We start from the raw sequence: 17,921 nt of genomic DNA, 5'->3' as shown, positions 1-17,921 counted from the left end.
TATTCTCTTATTTTGGATCCGCCGAATTTCTGCTTCCAAACGCAGTTAACAGTCCTAGTATTGCTCGAGCCCGGGGGCTTCAGGCGAGGGTGTGAGGGTCTGCTTCCACAGTTTGCACTGAATCAGGGCTAGAATCGGGAATGGGGGTGGAGGCGCATTCCTTCGGGGGCCGAGGCTTAAGCCCTCGGGGCGGTGTACCTGTTTCTCCCATACCTGAGCCTCAGAACTGTTCCCTGGTCTCTGTACACTGGCAAAAAGGCGCCCCCACTCCACCCGGGGAACAAGGGTCCGCATTGAACCAGGTGCGAATGTTCTGTAGCGTTCTTCGCCTTTCCCGCCTCCCCTCCCCCGGCCGCGGCCCCCGGCCCCCCCGCGCTGCACCCTTGGTGTTGGCTGCAGCCGGCAAGCAGTTCCCGTCAATATCCTCCCCCCTTTACACAGGATGTCCATATTAGGACATCTGCGTCAGCAGGTTTCCACGGCCGTTCCTTGAGGTCGTGGGGGGAGTCACCCCCGAAATCCCTCATCTTAAGGGGTCCACGAGACCCCTAAGACCCAGGTTGCTAAACACTCATAAGATAAAGAAACACAACAAGACGGAGGGGAGGGGGCTGCGAGGGCGGCGAAGGCAGCTAGGAGGCTGCAGAAGTGTCTAGGTCCGCGAGCCACCCCTGCGGCGCCACGATGGTTGCGCCCATGACGTGTTGGGCTCATTCATAAAATGCTGTTATAAAAGCAGTAGCTGCGGCGCCTCGTACTCCAACCGCATCTGCAGTGAGCAGCCGGGAAGCTGAGACAGAGCCAGCGGCGGCGCAGCGAGCGAGCAGTGACCGCGCTCCTACCCAGCTCTGCCCCACCGCTCCTACCTGTCTCCGCCCCTCAGCCCCTCGCCCCGGCTTTGACTAACCGCGACCATGATGTTCTCCGGCTTCAACGCCGACTACGAGGCGTCCTCCTCCCGCTGCAGCAGCGCCTCCCCGGCCGGAGACAGTCTCTCCTACTACCACTCGCCGGCCGACTCCTTCTCCAGCATGGGCTCTCCCGTCAATGCGCAGGTAAGGCTGGCTTCGCGCCGCCTCGGTGTCCGGGCTCGGGGTGGCCGGGGAGGAGACACCGGGGCGGGACGCTTAGAAAGACGAGTCAGTGACCCCTTTCGGTCTGGAGGGAGGCTGCCCCGGCTGGAGCAGCCCCATCTCGGGAGCCCGGGACTCCTTCGGAGCGCGGGCATGCTTGTCATAGTAGGAATTGGTTCTCCTTTCCCGCGGCAGGCTCATTCTGAGCTGCCCCCGGCCCGCGCTCTCTGACTGGTCTCTGACATTAGTTGGAGCAAACGTGTCCCAAGCAAAGACTCGCTAACTAGGGCCTGGCTCCTCCGGGGAGGCGGCAGAAAGCGGCAATCCCCCCCTCCCCTCGCAGCCTGGAGCAGGGAGGAGGGGCTGAGGAGGAGGGTGAAGCAGGCGGGTGTGTAAGGCAGTTTCATTGATAAAAAGCGAGTTCATTCAGGAGACTCCGGAGCGGCGCCTGCGTCAGCGCAGACGTCAGGGATATTTATAACAAACCCCCTTTCAAGCGAGCGATGCTGAAGGGATAACGGGAACACAGCAGAGGGATGGAGAAGAAAGGCACCGCGCTGCGGAATTCTTGGGAGGAAAGGGGGAGACCTTTCATCCAGGATGAGGGGCATATAAAAAGACATGAGCGGTCCATGACAGGACGGTTTCTCCTCCCTCTCTCTCCCTGCTGCATGCGGCACTGGGAACTCGGCTCGCTCCACCTGTGTCCAGAACCTGCTCGCTCACGTCAGCTTTCCCCTTCTGTTTCGTTTTAGGACTTCTGCACGGATCTGGCCGTCTCCAGTGCCAACTTCATCCCAACGGTAACTGCCATCTCGACCAGCCCGGACCTGCAGTGGCTGGTGCAGCCGACCCTGGTCTCCTCCGTGGCCCCATCCCAGACCAGAGCTCCCCACCCTTATGGAGTCCCCACCCCCCCGGCTGGGGCTTACTCCAGGGCTGGAGTCGTGAAGACAGTGACAGGAGGCAGAGCTCAGAGCATTGGCAGGAGGGGCAAGGTGGAACAGGTGAGGAGTTCTTTGGCACCCACTCTCTGTAGGGAGTGGGCATTGGTATAGATGGGGAGCACAGTGGAGAGGGTGCAGCCACTGATGGAACTGACCACACATCCTGAACAGGGAACCCTGGCTCCAAGCCCTTTCCATCCCAAGTCAGACTCTGATAGTCCCATCCCAAGAAATATCCTAATAGGTTCCTACCTCATGCTTTTAGACTGGGCTATTCTTTCTTCTGTTGCTGAGGATCTTATTTGAAATGCAAGTCACACCCAGCCTGCAACTGCAGGTTAGCAACGGCTTCATAGAAAAGGTGCCAGGAAGCTGGGAAGCCGCAGGAGCCAGTTTCACTGGGGTGGGTGAATGGAGCTGATGGCAGACACTGTTACTGAATGTTGGTCTTCTTTTCTTTCTTTTAGTTGTCCCCAGAAGAAGAAGAGAAAAGGAGAATCCGAAGGGAAAGGAATAAGATGGCTGCAGCCAAATGCCGGAACCGGAGGAGGGAGCTGACTGACACACTCCAAGCGGTAGGTAGATTCTGTGGGTCACTCCTTTTTAAAACTTAAGAGGAAAGTTGGAGATTGGGCATAAGGGAGCAATGTCCTTGATTGAGACTGTGTCTTATGCTTTGCTTTATCCCTCTGTATACAGGAGACAGACCAACTAGAAGATGAGAAGTCTGCTCTGCAGACGGAGATTGCCAACCTGCTGAAGGAGAAGGAAAAACTAGAGTTCATCCTGGCAGCTCACCGACCTGCCTGCAAGATCCCCAATGACCTGGGCTTCCCAGAAGAGATGTCTGTGGCTTCCCTTGATCTGAGTGGGGGCCTGCCTGAGGCTGCCACCCCCGAATCTGAGGAGGCCTTCACCCTGCCCCTCCTTAATGACCCTGAGCCCAAGCCCTCAGTGGAGCCTGTCAAGAGCATCAGCAGCATGGAGCTGAAGGCCGAGCCGTTTGATGACTTCATGTTCCCAGCATCTTCCAGGCCCAGTGGCTCTGAGACCGCCCGCTCTGTGCCAGACATGGACCTGTCTGGTTCCTTCTATGCAGCAGACTGGGAGCCTCTGCATGGTGGCTCCCTGGGGATGGGGCCCATGGCCACAGAGCTGGAGCCCCTGTGCACTCCGGTGGTCACCTGTACTCCCAGCTGCACTACTTACACGTCTTCCTTCGTCTTCACCTACCCCGAGGCTGACTCCTTCCCCAGCTGTGCGGCTGCGCACCGCAAGGGCAGCAGCAGCAATGAGCCCTCCTCTGACTCGCTCAGCTCACCCACGCTGCTGGCCCTGTGAGCAGGCGGGGAGGGGAGGCAGCAGGCACACCTAAGTGCCACTGCCCCAGTTGGTGCATTACAGAGAGGAGAAACACGTCTTCCCTCGAGGGTTCCCGTAGACCTAGGGAGGACCTTATCTGTGCGTGAAACACACCAGGCTGTGGGCCTTAAGGACTTGAAAGCATCCACGTGTGGACTCAAGTCCTTACCTCTTCCGGAGATGTAGCAAAACGCATGGAGTGTGTATTGTTCCCAGTGACACATCTGAGAGCTGGTAGTTAGTAGCATGTTGAGCCAGGCCTGGGTCTGTGTCTCTTTTCTCTTTCTCTTTAGTCTTCTCATAGCATTAACTAATCTATTGGGTTCATTATTGGAATTAACCTGGTGCTGGATATTTTCAAATTGTATCTAGTGCAGCTGATTTTAACAATAACTACTGTGTTCCTGGCAATAGTGTGTTCTGATTAGCAATGACCAATATTAAACTAAGAAAAGATATGACTTTATTTTCTAGTAGATAGAAATAAATAGCTATATCCATGTACTGTAGTTTTTCTTCAACATCAATGTTCATTGTAATGTTACTGATCATGCATTGTTGAGGTGGTCTGAATGTTCTGACATTAACAGTTTTCCATGAAAACGTTTTATTGTGTTTTTAATTTATTTATTAAGATGGATTCTCAGATATTTATATTTTTATTTTATTTTTTTCTACCTTGAGGTCTTCTGACATGTGGAAAGTGAATTTGAATGAAAAATTTAAGCATTGTTTGCTTATTGTTCAAAGACATTGTCAATAAAAGCATTTAAGTTGAATGCGACCAGCCTTGTGCTCTTTTCATTCTGGAAGTTTTGTAAGGTTCTGAAAGGTATTTGTTGGAGACCAGTTTGTCAAGAAAGGCAGCTCCTGGAGAGGGACACACCCTTTGTTTGATCCCTTATCAAAGAGAAGGAAACTGTAGAGCTGATGTTGGAATATTTTACAAATATGCGTCTTCACATTGCAATGCTCAGATTCGCTACAGATTCTGGGGGTGGGAACATGCTGTGCGTTAGCTTTCGTGGGAACATGTCTTCCTGCTTCTTTTTTTTTGTTTCAAAAGTCAAAGGGGGGAATATTTAAATCTAGTTGTGCTAATATTAAATTTAAATGTCTTGATCTTAAAAGAATCCTCTCAGCAAGTAGAATTAAGCTTTGCACAAACCACTTTTTAACTTTTTATTCCCACAAAATCATCTGAAGGGTTACTTCTACCTTAAAGGTGAGCAAATTGAAGAATGATTAGAATGAAAAACCTTAATATTCCACTGTTGGGATTAGAATCTTAACTTCCTCACTCATGACCCCATCCATCAGGCTGACCTGCGTCTTTAATACTTGGTTGAAAAAAAGTTTTCACTTCGTTAGGGAAAAAAAAAACTTCTCAGTCCTTAACTCTAACATACATACATTTAGTTGGATTATTTTTATTCTCAGAAGGAAAGGAAGGCTATTGTTCTATCCCTATGTAATAAATGTATTGTAATTTCTGAAGCTTCTTTAACATCATACGCCTAACATTCAGTTTATACTGGGGGAAGAAAAGCCTGGCTCAGAAGTTGAAAGAGATCTCAAACAGTACAAACAATGGTTAATCATTCAGTAAATAAAACATTATGCAATAGCTCAATAGGGAGAAGTCAACATTACCCTGAATAAGCTTTAATTTAGAAATTTTATCATCTTAAAGGAGAACATGACCTTTGTCTGGGACACCTCTGTTAATGGGGCACTTACACGCACATGTACAAACCACCAAGAAAGTAGGCGGCGCCCTTCCTGCCCTGCTCTCAGGATTCCTGCAGGCACCAGGCTTGGACGCCAGAGACCATGTTTGCTGGGTGGAAGAGGAGCTTCAGTGCCAACCTTCTAATGCTTTGGTGATAATGAAAATCACTGAGTGGTTATGGGGTGTCACATTCCATCAAGTTGAAAGTCTTAATTTAAAATGACAGTTCCACTGAGGTTGACATTCTCACCTATGATCTGAGATCTACTGTGATCTGCTCCTCATATAGTCATTAACATTTGAAAGCAACTTACTTTAGACTCTTAAGAGCACTGATACATTGCACACCACTTGCATATTATTTTTGCCTGTCTGGCAATACTGAAAGTGGCCTTAGACTCCCTGTTTGCTGTTTAGAGGGTAAATTTCCTGTAGCCTTTAAATATGACCTAAACTAAATACAGAATTACTATAACTAACACCGAAATCTGAAATAACAAGGTGATATACACTGTTAGGGAGCCAGCTGGCTCCCTTACATGTATAGTAATAACAACCCATGGAAGGAGATTTCCCAGATGGAGAAGGGAGGCTGGACCTCTAGCCCTGGACACTGAACTGCTTCTGGGGACCTGACTAATGGCCTCTGTCAGCCCCATGCTGACTACAGAGAGAGAGCATTGATTTCCCTGACAGCCCTGGCCCAGGCCTGGACACAGACCTTTCCTCTAGGTCACCACAGCCCAGCTGAGACCAGGCTGCTCCATTAACAAGACTGCATTAGGGGGCTGGCCTCGTGGTGTAGTGGTTAAGTGCGTGTGCTCTGCTGCTGGCGGCCTGGGTTCGGATCCCGGGTGCGCACCGATGCACCACTTGTCAAGCCATGCTATGGCGGCGTCCCACATAAAGTGGAGGAAGATCGGCACAGATGTTAGCTCAGGGCCAGTCTTCCTCAGCAAAAAGAAGAGGATTGGCATGGATGTCAGCTCAGGGCTGATCTTCCTCACACACACACACAAAAGACTGCATTAAATGTCCAGGGAGGGGCCGGCCCCGTGGCTTAGCGGTTAAGTGCTCGCGCTCCGCTACTGGCAGCCCGGGTTCGGATCCCGGGCGGGCACCGACGCACTGCTTCTCTGGCCATGCTGAGGCTGTGTCCCACATACAGCAACTAGAAGGATGTGCAGCTATGACATACAACTATCTACTTGGGCTTTGGGGGGGAAAAAATAAATAAAATTATAAAAAAAAAAAAAATGTCCAGGAAGAGGGACTTACTCACAGGGAATCTCTTTAATAGGCTTCTCAAAGGCCTATTATAGGGTCCCACATAGGGTTGACATCCCACCAAGCTCCCTGCTGACTATTTTCATGGGATCAAGAGAAGAAAGGAAATCCCTATCTTTTCAGTCAAAGGGCTCTTTCCAAATCCTTTCCTCACTCAGGATTCAACAGCTCCCATGGATGAGGGACACTGGGAATGTCAACTTCCTTTTGGGAAAGACTCTGATCCCTACCCACAAGATATGGCCTTACACTGGTCTCAACAAAATAACTATCTCAGGGCACCATGTTCAACACTGATGTAAAAGATGCACATATAATGGCAGAGGATGGGAATAAGGATGACAGGGGTCATTTCCTGATGGGGAGAAGGTCTAGTTTAGCTCATCAATAAATATCCAGACCTGGCTCAGTGCCTGGCATTTAGTATAGGGTTAATGAATATTTGCGGGGTGGATGAATGAATAAATTCTGTGCTATTACAACAAGCAGAAATATATTCCACATGTATTCTCAAAATTCTCCTATTCCAGGCCCTGTTATGATATTAAGCAATGGAGATTTCATATCTTTTATGTCTGGCTTCAAACACATACCCCACTTCCATCTTTGGCTCCTGGAATTCCTCCACTGCCTCCCCTGGATCATCTCTGCCAATTCAACTTCAAAGTGAATGAACTGCCATTGCGCTTCTGGCTCTAATTAATTTTAGGTGGAAAAAAGGTAGAAGAAAAAAATATTTATCTCTATATGACAGTGGATTGTAGATTCTGCATCATCTTTGCACATCCCTGCCTCTTGAGTAATTATCAAAATTAAAGGGTAGTGTTTAACAATTTGTTCTAATAACAGTAATTTTGCATCAACAACTTTCCAAGTGTGAATGAAAGTAAATCAATTATGCTATCTTTAATTAATGGACAAAGAAGAGACTGAGGCAAAGTAAAAGTTCTTAAATGATTACTCTAAGGAAATCATCTGAAGTTTCAATATATATATATTTTTTTTGGTGAGGAAGATCAGCCCTGAGCTAACATCTGATGCCAATCCTCCTCTTTTTTGCTGAGGAAGATTGGCCCTGGGCTAACATCCATGCATCTTCCTCTACATTATATGGGACACCGCCACAGCATGGCTTGACAAGTGGTGCATCCGTGCTCGCCTGGGATCTGAAACAGAGAACCCCGGACCCCCGAAGCAGAGTTCGAGCACTTAACCGCTGTGCCACCAGGCCGGCCCCGTTCAATGATTTTAAATTAAAAAAAAATCTAGGGGCGGGCCCCATGGCTTAGCGGTTAAGCACGTGCGCTCCACTATTGGCGGCCCGGGTTCGGATCCCTGGCGCGCACTGACACACTGCTTCTCCAGCCATGCTGAGGCCGAGTCCCATATACGGCAACTAGAAGGATGTGCAACTATGACATACAACTATCTACTGGGGCTTTGGGGAGAAAAAGGGGGAAAAAAAAGAAGGAGGAGGATTGGCAATAGATGTTAGCTCAGGGCCAGTCTTCCTCAGCAAAAAGAGGAGGATTGGCATGGATGTTAGCTCAGGGCTGATATTCCTCACACACACACACAAAAAATCAATCTTTAAACTGTGTATGAGACGACTTTTTTTTTTTAATTTTATTTATTTATTTTTTCCCCCAAACCCCCAGTAGATAGCTGCATGTCATAGCTGCACATCCCTCTAGTTGCTGTACGTGGGACGCGACCTCAGCATGGCCGGAGAAGCTGTGCGTCGGTGTGCGCCTGGGATGGGCCACCAGCAGCGGAGCGCACGCACTTAACCGCTAAGCCACAGGGCGGCCCGAGACTTCTTCCAAACACAGAATAATCAAATTCCTCAAAAGATAAATGAGATATGAGCATCACTTGAATGCTGAATATCAGAGCCCTTTAAGCTGAGCTGTTTTGCTATAAACATTAGAGTTAACTCTTTTTTTGTTGTTTTTGTTTTGTATTTGCAGAGTCATTATGAAAGAACACTGCTGAATCTAGCTCATGCACTTACATAACAGTGAAAACCCCCTAAATCTAGTATATAAAAAGCGGTTGTGACACCTTAAACCTCCGTAGTGCAATAGGGCCTGTCACTTATATGGAGTGGTCTGCATCAGTTGTAGATCCAGCAGAGATCAGATGAGAAATGGCTGTTCATGGTGGTTAGCTGTGGTCTAGTTACCTTACAAGCGTTAGCAAAGACCATTCCTTAATTGTACTGCGTGTGGCTGCTTTTCTGATTTTCAAACAGAGCACACTGGTTGTCTAGCTGAAGTGTAAGGGCCCGGTTTTTTGAAATCTTATCCCTACCTCTTGTTTTATGGCTGGCTACTACAAAACTCTTCCCCATTTCTTTATCCTTCTGACTTTCTACTTGCTTGGCAGTGGACTGCAGGGATGGAACTATGCATCACTGTATATTTCGGGGGTCCTTGTGGTGTTTTCCTTGCTGTGGTTAACCTGGCCCCAGGAGGCCTATACACACCACCAGCCATTGCCGGTTCTGGGGTTTCTGTAACAATTCTTGGAGCAGGAGGTGCTTGGACTGGAGCTGTTTAACTCCAGGGACCTGAAGACTTTTCTACACCACCGCACCACCTCCACCTTCCTCCCAATTCATCACCTGGGTCTTCTCCTTTTGCATTATCGTCTTCTTCCTTTTTACTTATTGGCGTTGCCTGAACTCAGGCTGCCGTAATCAACCTCATTTTGCTCAAAATCTTTCCACTCATTCCAAAGCAATAAAGCGCTGGCTCTTGACTGCTCCCCAGCTCCATCTTATGCGCTTCTCCCCTACGGGCACTCTGCTCGCTGGCCTTCCTTCCATTCCTGACACAGAGCACGCATGTGGCTGCTGCAGGGCCTTTGTACTTGCTGTACCTCTGCCAGGGCCTCTTGGCCCAGGCTGGCTCCTTCCTGTCGTTCAGGACTCAGCTTCAATCAGTCCCTGCAAGAGGCCTTCACAGGTGGTTCTATCTAGAGTAACTTCTGCACACACTCTCTCCTCATGGTTCTCTGTCTCATTACCCTGCTTTGTCTTTCACAGCACATACTCGCTGCAACACCTAATTTATGTTTTCTTTTCCTTTTTAACAAATTTCTGTGCTTCACCACTGAACTGCAAGCTCCACGTGAGCAGGGACCATACTGTCTTGATCCCCGCTGTATCCCTAATGCCTCCCAGGCACTCAAATGCTTGTTCAATGAATGGAGATTGATGAACGAATGAAGGCAGATAAAAATCACAAAAGTGTCTAAAGGGAGATAACTAGAACTTAACACTGAAGATGAGCTGTGTACTTCATAGATTTCTTCCTGAGTGGAAGGGCATGATCCCTCGTTTAAAAAAAAATTCTTGTCAAGAGTTCTACAGGGCCGGCCCTGTTTCTTAGCGGTTAAGTGCGCGCGCTCTGCTACTGGCAGCCGGGGTTTGAATCCCAGGCGCCCACCGACGCACCGCTTCTCCGGCCATGCTGAGGCCGCGTCCCACATACAGCAACTAGAAGGATGTGCAACTATGACGTACAACTATCTACTGGGGTTTTGGGGGAGGAAAAAAAAGAGTTCTACAATATTAAGATGAGGAACTAGCTAGCTTGGGAAGGAATTTTAAGGGGTACAAAAAATACAAGTATATTGCAGGTCAGTCACACTTCTAGACTAATTACATTGAGAAATTTGTTTCAACATCAAATGAAGAATGGATGCATATGTAAATATAGGTATAATCATCTTCAAAGAAACAAACAACACGATGTTTTTCACTCTTATTGATATAAAATTTTCAGACAATCACACAAATCCATTTGAATTCATTGGTTCCTAGCAAATGGTCTGCTAAATTATAAAACCTACAATCTGGGGCCGGCCCCGTGGCTTAGCGGTTAAGTGCGCGCGCTCCGCTGCTGGCGGCCCAGGTCCGGATCCCGGGCGCACACCAACGCACTGCTTCTCCGGCCATGCTGAGGCCGAGTCCCACATACAGCAACTAGAAGGATGTGCAACCCTATGACATACAACTATCTACTGGGGCTTTGGGGGAAAAAATAAATAAATAAATAAATAAATAAAACCTTCAATTTGATCTGCATTAGAATAGAAGAAGAAGCGTTAGCTGCTATCACTCTTATTATCAATGTCAATGTCATTATCATAGTCATCATTTACCAAGAATAGCCTAGATCCAGGGAAAAGGAGATGGGAATAAAGTGTATTGAATCCTGATGAATGAGTTCGAAGCGCCTGAAGGGTGCTGGCTGGATAGATTTCCACTTTCTTCACACACAGAAGAAAGCAACAGAAGTATAAACCAGTTTAGCTGCAACACAATTCATTTCAATGGCTCCACACACTCACTCACGGATCAAACTAAGCTACCTTTCCTTTGTCCGAGAAGCATTGTTTAGCTGCCCAAAGGACAAAGAGAAGAAAGGGCTCCGGCCATTGCTCCGAGGAGGCTGCCCTGCCCGGTGGCCATCAGCTCTTCTTAATCAATAAGCCCTTTTTACTTTCGGCTCACACTGACATGGCGCTTAGGTTTGGTTCATGCAGTAGATTTGGATAAGAACCCAGAGGGGGTTGATCGATGGTTACATTAGGAGCAGGCCCATAGAAAGGGAGCCCCATTAAAGGGTGTGGAGCAAAGGGCAGCAATGTCATGATGAGGGTGAATGGCACAGGTGCCAGCTGCTGCCGTGTTCACTTTGGGGAGCAATCTGTGGTCAGATCTACAGAAACAATGATTCGTTTTCAGGCTCTTTTGTCAATCATGAGACTGTCATCACAGCCAAACTTATCAAAACAATATGATGAATTCATCTGGATTTGAGGAATTGGATCTAATACAGCAGAGTAGTTCAGAGCATAGACTGAGCTTGGGATCCTGGCTCCGTGACGCTGGGCAAGTTACTTTGCCTCTCTGCACCTTAGTTTCCCTATCTGTAGGAGGGGGATAATAATTGCACTCACCTCTTCGGTTGTTGTGAGCATTAAATAAGTTAGTATGTATAGAGTGCCTATTACAGTGCCTGGCACACAGACGTATTATAGAAATGTTAGCTACTATTTATCGTCTTTATAATTCAGGGAGAAAGTGGTCAGGGGAGAAAATACATACCCTCTGGAGCAAGCATGGCTTCATTTCATTCAATAAAACATTTCTGGGTGTCTGCTATGTTTCCGGTGCTGGATTCAGATGTGAGGAAGGCACGGTCCTGTCCTCAGAGAGTTCTTTCTCCCTAGTAAGGGAGAAAGACACATAAACATATCCATTATAATACACTGAAACAATGAAAATTGACACGAGGCTCAGGAGGTGCATGAAGGAGGGAGTGATGAACCCTGTCTGGGGGAGTCTGTGAGAAGGTGACCTCTGAGCTAGGCTTTAAAGATGGATGGAGTTTGCTAGATGGGCAAGTGGCATGTGGAGGAATTCCAGGAGACAGAATGATAGCACTGTGAAGACAGACTCATAAAACAATGAGCTTGGTTTTGCTGGACTATAAAATGTGGGGGTGGGGGAAGGAGAGGGTAGCAGATGTAAATTACAGAGCATCACATAAGTACATTTGATTTCATTTACATCAATATTGCCGCATCAAAGCCGAGGGAGCTGGAGATAGGTCAGGAAGAGGTAACTGTGGCCAGATCGTGAAGAGCCTGGTATTTACTTAGTTCAGTTGTGTGTAGGCTGAACCAAGCCAGTGGTGGTGGGAATGGAGAGGGAACAAGAGGTAATTAGGGGGTAGGACTGTCGGGACTTGGTGATTGAGTGGATGTGGGAGGTCAGGGAGAGGGAGGAATCCATGCTCACTCCCAGGTTTGCCAGGCTTGACACGCAAGGAGGCTTGTGGTTCCACCAATGACTTTGTGACCATAGGAAGAAGGGCAGGTTCAGGGGATAAGAAGATAAGTTCTGTGTCGGACACGTTGAGTTTGCGATGCCTGTGGAATATCCAGGGAGGTGTAGTGTAGGCAGTTGGAATTACACGATAGAGGTTCTACAATGTGAATTTATAGAGTTTGTCTGGAGGCACGTGGTTGGGATAAAACCTGGAGCCCGAGGACATAATATCGATAAGGCTAACATTTCACACACGCTTGCTCTGGGCTGGGCTGTGCACTTCACAGAGAATGCTAAATCGGGGACCATTTTTGCTATGCTAATCATTTTACCTCTAGCAACTGGCACATAATAATTCTTTTGTTGAATGGATGCTCTCATTTAGTCCTCACAACAATCCTACAAGGCAGATATTATTAGGATCTTCATTTTACAGATAGGAAAATGATCTAGAAAAGGTTAAATAAGTTAACCAAGGTCACACAACTGGTAAGTAGCAGATCTGAGAGTTGAAATCAGCTCTTTGTGACTCTAAAGGCCAAAGTGCTTAACTGCTTTGCTAGAATGTTAAAATCTGCCCCTAAATATGTACTTACGTGACCTAGGGTGAGACTCTAACCCCTCTGAGACTATTTCCTCTAAATATCAGGAGTGGGTATCAAAAATTTCAGAGCTCCCTTTCCAGCTTCAAAACTCTGATGACATCAGATGACCTCTGTGGAAATGCACTGAAGGGGCCCACACCACATCACCAAGTGGGGAAGGCCTGAGCAGTGTATGCAGTTCTGCAGGGGCACACCAAGTGCCATCAGGTGGGGGCAGTCTGTCCCAAGTACACGCAAAGAGACTGGATTAGCGTTCTATTTCTCTATAACAAATTACAACACACTTAGCAGCTTGAAACAACACACGATTTTTTTTTTTTTAGTGAGGAAGATTGGCCCTGAGCTAACATCTGTTGCCAGTCTTCCTCTTTTTGCTTGAGGAAGATTGTCCCTGAGCTAACGTCTGTGCCCATCTTCTTCTACTTTGTATGTGGGATGCCATCGGAGCATGGCTTGATGATCGGTGTGTAGGTTCGCACCCAGGATCTGAAACTGCAAACCCCTGGCTGCCAAAGTGGAGCATGCAAACTTAACCACTACGCCACGGGGCCAGCCCAAACAACACACATTTATTATCTCACAGTCTCTGTGGGTCAGGAGTATGGGCACAGCTTAGCAAGGTCCTCTATTCAAGGTCTCACAGGGCTGCAGTCAAGGTGTCAGCTGAGCTGCGTTCTCAGCTGGATGCTTGAGTGGGGAAGAGTCTATCTCTGAGCTCATCCCTGTTGTTGGCAGACTTCACTTCCTTATGATTGTATAACTAAGGCCTGGCTTTCTTTTTTTTGAGGAAGATTGCCCCTGAGCTAACATCTGTTGCCAGTCTTCCTCTTTTTCTTTTTTTCTCCCCAAAGCCCCAGTGCATAGATGTATATCCTAGTTGTAGGTCTGTCTAGTTCTTCTATGGGGGATGCTGCCTCAGCATGGCTTGATGAGTGGAAGGCCTGGCTTTTTGCTAACTGTTGGCTGGAAGCTTCCCCCAGGTCCTAGAGGCTGCTCATAGTTCCTTGCCATGTGAGCTTCCTCAACATGGCTGCTCACTTCATCAAGCCTGCCAGGAGAACCTACTAGTGTGTGCTAGCAGGATGGAGACTTTTATATATATATATATCTATATATATCATGACATAATCATAGCAGTGACATCCCATCGCCTTTGCCATATTCTTTCGCTTAGAAGCAAGTCTTGGTGGGGGAGGGAGGAGGGCGAAAGGGATTAGGCACATGTGTGTAGTGATGGATTGTAATTGTCTTTGGGTGGTGAACATGATGTAATCTTATAGAAATTGAAATATAATGATGTACACCTGAAATTTATATAATGTTATAAACCTATGTTACAGCAATAAAAAAAATAAATAAAAAATAAAAAAGGAAAAAAAAGAAGCAAGTCTTGGGTTCCACCTGCACTCAAGGGGAGGGAATTACACAAAGGCATAGACACCAGGAGGCAGGAATTATTGGGGGTCACCTTAGGGTCTGTTATCCACAAGGGGTCACATTATCTTCTGATAATTTAAAAGAAATAATAAAACCAGCTAAAGTTGGTCTGTTTTTTAATTAACACCACGAACCGGCAATTCTAGACATTGTCAGTGACAAAATACTCCTTCCTGAAAAAATCTTTGGTTGTTTTTTTAAGTTCTAAACAGTTGCTGGGATTACTGTTGAGTTTTCAAAATGTATTTGTAAGCTTCATTTAAAAGATTACTTATCTTTTAATGCATTGTATTCTACATGGAAGTAAACTCCCAGTTATACTAAGAGTTGGTCTCCAAAACATGGACTTAACTGTATGCTTTCATTTTACGGGTGAGTTTGTAATGGCTCAGAATCATTTGAGATCTTTTAGGGTGCAGTGTGTGTCTCCAACCCTATGGTAGTACACAATACTGTGTTTGAACAGTAGATTTGAAACAAAGATAACACAGTGGCTGTAAAGACAAGGAAATTGACCTTGAATTACTCCAGGTCTGTTATTCTATATAACCACTTAGAGTTTTTGTGTTTAACATTTACAGCCGTGAAGCAGTGCAAACAGACAGGTAATGTTTTTATTTGTTAAATGCACATTTCAGCGAATACATGAAACATTTTACTAAATTTTAATATTAACTTTAAAATGGAAAATTCTTTTAAAATTATTTACTTTAAAACTAAAAAACGAACCAAGAAAACAAAACATTACATCAGTCACATGATGTAGTAGTTGCCTAATACTAGGTAAGCCACTGTTGTGCTGCTTACGAATAAAAATAAACAGCTAGCACTAATTTGGGCTCAGTGTGCTAGACACTGTTCCAAACACACACACACACACACACACACACACACACACACACCCCTATAGTAACTCATTAAAACAACCCTAGCAGGCAAGTCCTGCTATCAGCCTTATTTTATAGATAATATAGTCTGGGGGCACAGAAGGATTGTGATCTGCTCAAGATCATCCATCTAGAGTGGCGGAGCTGGAATTTGAGTCGGGGGTAGTGTAGCTCCAACACCTGAATTCTTAGCCACCAAAACGGAAAAAGAAAGCAAAACCAATATCCCCAATAACCCTGCAGGCCGATGGAACCCCTTCAAAAAGGACAGCAAGGCTTCTTTCCATCCAGGAGAGCTTCTTTCTATTCCTGAAAGAATAGAAATTCCTGCCCCCGCTGGTCCTGGGCTGAGGGAGAGCTGGCTTCCAAGGGACCTCCCAGAAAGGGTGCTCTCTCGGCGTCCCCTCCTCCGCCCTCTCTGCACCCTCGCCGCACCCCTGTCCCCGTCTACCAGGCCCAGGTTTCTCCCGGCCCTTCCCAGCTTCCGGCCCTTTGCTCCAGGCCAGGTCGCCGGGTCACGCGGTGCCAGCAGCTCGCGAGTCTTCTATTTACTGTTTGGTTTCCATGGTGACACGTCGGCGCCGTCAGCGACCCCCGTCATCGGCCCTGTAGCGCGGCCCCCACCCGGCGCCGTGACGTCTGCCCGCCGCTTCCGCTCTGCCCATATTTGGCGCAGCCGCCGCGCGGCCCGTCGGGAGGAGGCTGGGAGCCGGACTCCCGCCCGCCCCGCCCCCTGCCGCCGGCCACGCCCCCGTGGAATGCTGCGGGCGGCTGTGTTCCGCGCGCCCCCCGCCCCTTCCCGGACACCCGGGCGGAGGAGAGGGGCGGGGGCTCTGGGGACCCCGAGAGAGGGCGTGGGTGACTGATGGAGGAGCTCTGAGGTCTCTAACATTGCTTGACTCGGTGTCTCTGCTTGCTGAGGCTGCAGTCGAGAGTTGGGACTGTCTCGTTTTTCCGGGGGGGTGAGCTGGGATCACGATTTTCTCACTCTGTGCCCGGAAATCGTGGAAACAGCCATCCCTCGACTAACTCTATTTTATATTTTATAGGCTTGAACTTAAAATTCTCGCCCATGGTGCAGTGGAAAGCTTTGAAGACCGAGATTCTGGGATCAGTGTTGCCTCTTGGGGGATAAGTGACCTTGGGAAGGTCACTTTACTCGGCCTGGTAAAATGAACTGGCGGGGGTGCGTAACGATTGCAGCAGTATCATCAGGCTTGTGAGGCGAGATCGTCCATCACCTTCTAACTACCCCCCCATGACATAGTTGGAATGTCAGTGAAGTTCTTTGAGGACCCCTACAATTCTTACCCCCATAGTAACTGGATTTGTGTGTCTCTTTGCGCCTTGTTCATATTATGCGCTTAATTAGCTTTAGTTAACTGATCATTGAATGAATCCCAAGCAAATTACCTTCGGATTTCACCTTCATAAATCCGAACCCCCGCAATTCTCTTTATAGGCGGAAGGAGGACGATTGCGATGATTAATAATCGCGCGGCGGGGTTGCTGATGTAAAGCGATTTGCAGATGTAAAGGGCAATAAGCATTCCTAGGAGGAATCCAGCGAGATTCCAGAAGTCTCCGAGGGAGCCGTGGGTGTGTGCCGCCGGATCCTGAGGGCGGGGGCGGGGCGGGCAGTGCCGCAGTGGCCTCTGCTGGGGAGCTTTAGGGGCGTAGGGTTGGCTCTTCAGGCTGCTCAGTCGCCGCTCACTCCCCCTAGCACCCTGCCCATTCCCCAGTTCTTCTGGCCAAAGGACTGTCTGTTTTTCAAAATTTCAGAGCTGGAACGCAGGTCATACTGTTCTCTCATTCAACCTTTCTATTTCACAAATGGGGAAACAAAGGCACAGAGAAGTTGGTTCACCCATCCAAAGTGGCACAGCTAGTTAGAGACAGATAAAAGCCAGGATTTCTGGCTTCAAACCAGTGTCCCTTCAAACTAGTGTTCAAACCTCACCTGTAACCCCCTGTACTCTTGTGGCTTCAGGACCCTGTGGCCTGGCTCAGATGGTGGGGTATACAGTAAAGCTAAATATTGAGTTCGGGGCTCCTAAAGGATGCCAGTGGCACGCCAATGGTCATACACAGCCCACAATATGACACCAGGGCCTGGGGTGATGGCCAGGAGGTGTGTACTCCCCAAACCACAAGCATTCCTCCTTACAGTGGCTGGAATGGCTACCCTTGTCCAGAGAACCTGGGTTGACTGTCCTGAAACCAGTCTTAGACAAGCAGTTGGTCATTGTTCATAGTTACCCAAGCCTTGCATTAAGCTTTCCTCAGCCAAGACAACAGCAGAAGGTATGAGCAGCCTGAACCCATGGAAACCCCATTGGAAGGTCTTTTCATGGTGCAGAGAGGTTAGATTCTGTGGAGGAATGCCTCTTTAATGTCTTGCTCTCTTCCCTTTCAGCATCACCCAACTTCCTCTTCCATTCTTTACTCTATTTCTTCCCTAACTTCTAGGCTGAATATGAAGGCAGCTCAGACTGAGGAAACTGGTGCCCACCCCTGGCCTCTGGGCAGCCCAAGTGGCTGATTTGAGAAGTCTGGGATCCTTCGCCTTCCTCTCTGGTGGTACTTGAGCTACAGCTGCAGAAGCAGCAGCTCTGCCCCCTGGTGGACATGTGAGGCAGAGTGGGGCAGGCTAGGGGAAGAGTTTTTTTTTTGTTCACTCTGATGGAAATAGCAAAACTGTGCAGAGAAAAAAATCCCAGTTTTTTCTCTGTCTAGTTTATTTCTG

General features: G+C 47.9%; 1 protein-coding gene and 1 pseudogene across 1 annotated transcript; one reads left to right on the top strand and one right to left on the bottom strand.

The window, feature by feature from the left end:
• The first annotated feature begins 750 nt into the window (after positions 1–750).
• Positions 751–4,166, top strand: FOS (Fos proto-oncogene, AP-1 transcription factor subunit). Its single transcript, XM_004426372.3, has 4 exons — positions 751–1,055; positions 1,829–2,080; positions 2,488–2,595; positions 2,720–4,166. The coding sequence occupies exons 1-4, from the start codon at positions 915–917 to the stop codon at positions 3,359–3,361; spliced, it is 1,143 nt and encodes a 380-aa protein (XP_004426429.1). The 5' UTR covers positions 751–914; the 3' UTR covers positions 3,362–4,166.
• Positions 4,167–8,613: 4,447 nt separating this feature from the next.
• Positions 8,614–17,921, bottom strand: part of LOC101390818 (protein CDV3 homolog) — a 30,218-nt pseudogene continuing 20,910 nt past the window's right edge.

Source organism: Ceratotherium simum, chromosome 24, assembly GCF_057802395.1.
Source record: "Ceratotherium simum simum isolate JZ-2026a chromosome 24, ASM5780239v1, whole genome shotgun sequence".
In the NCBI taxonomy this organism is placed as follows: Eukaryota; Metazoa; Chordata; class Mammalia; order Perissodactyla; family Rhinocerotidae; genus Ceratotherium; species Ceratotherium simum.
Note: the sequence above shows the minus strand (reverse complement) of the source record. Positions and strands in the feature narration are given on the sequence as shown.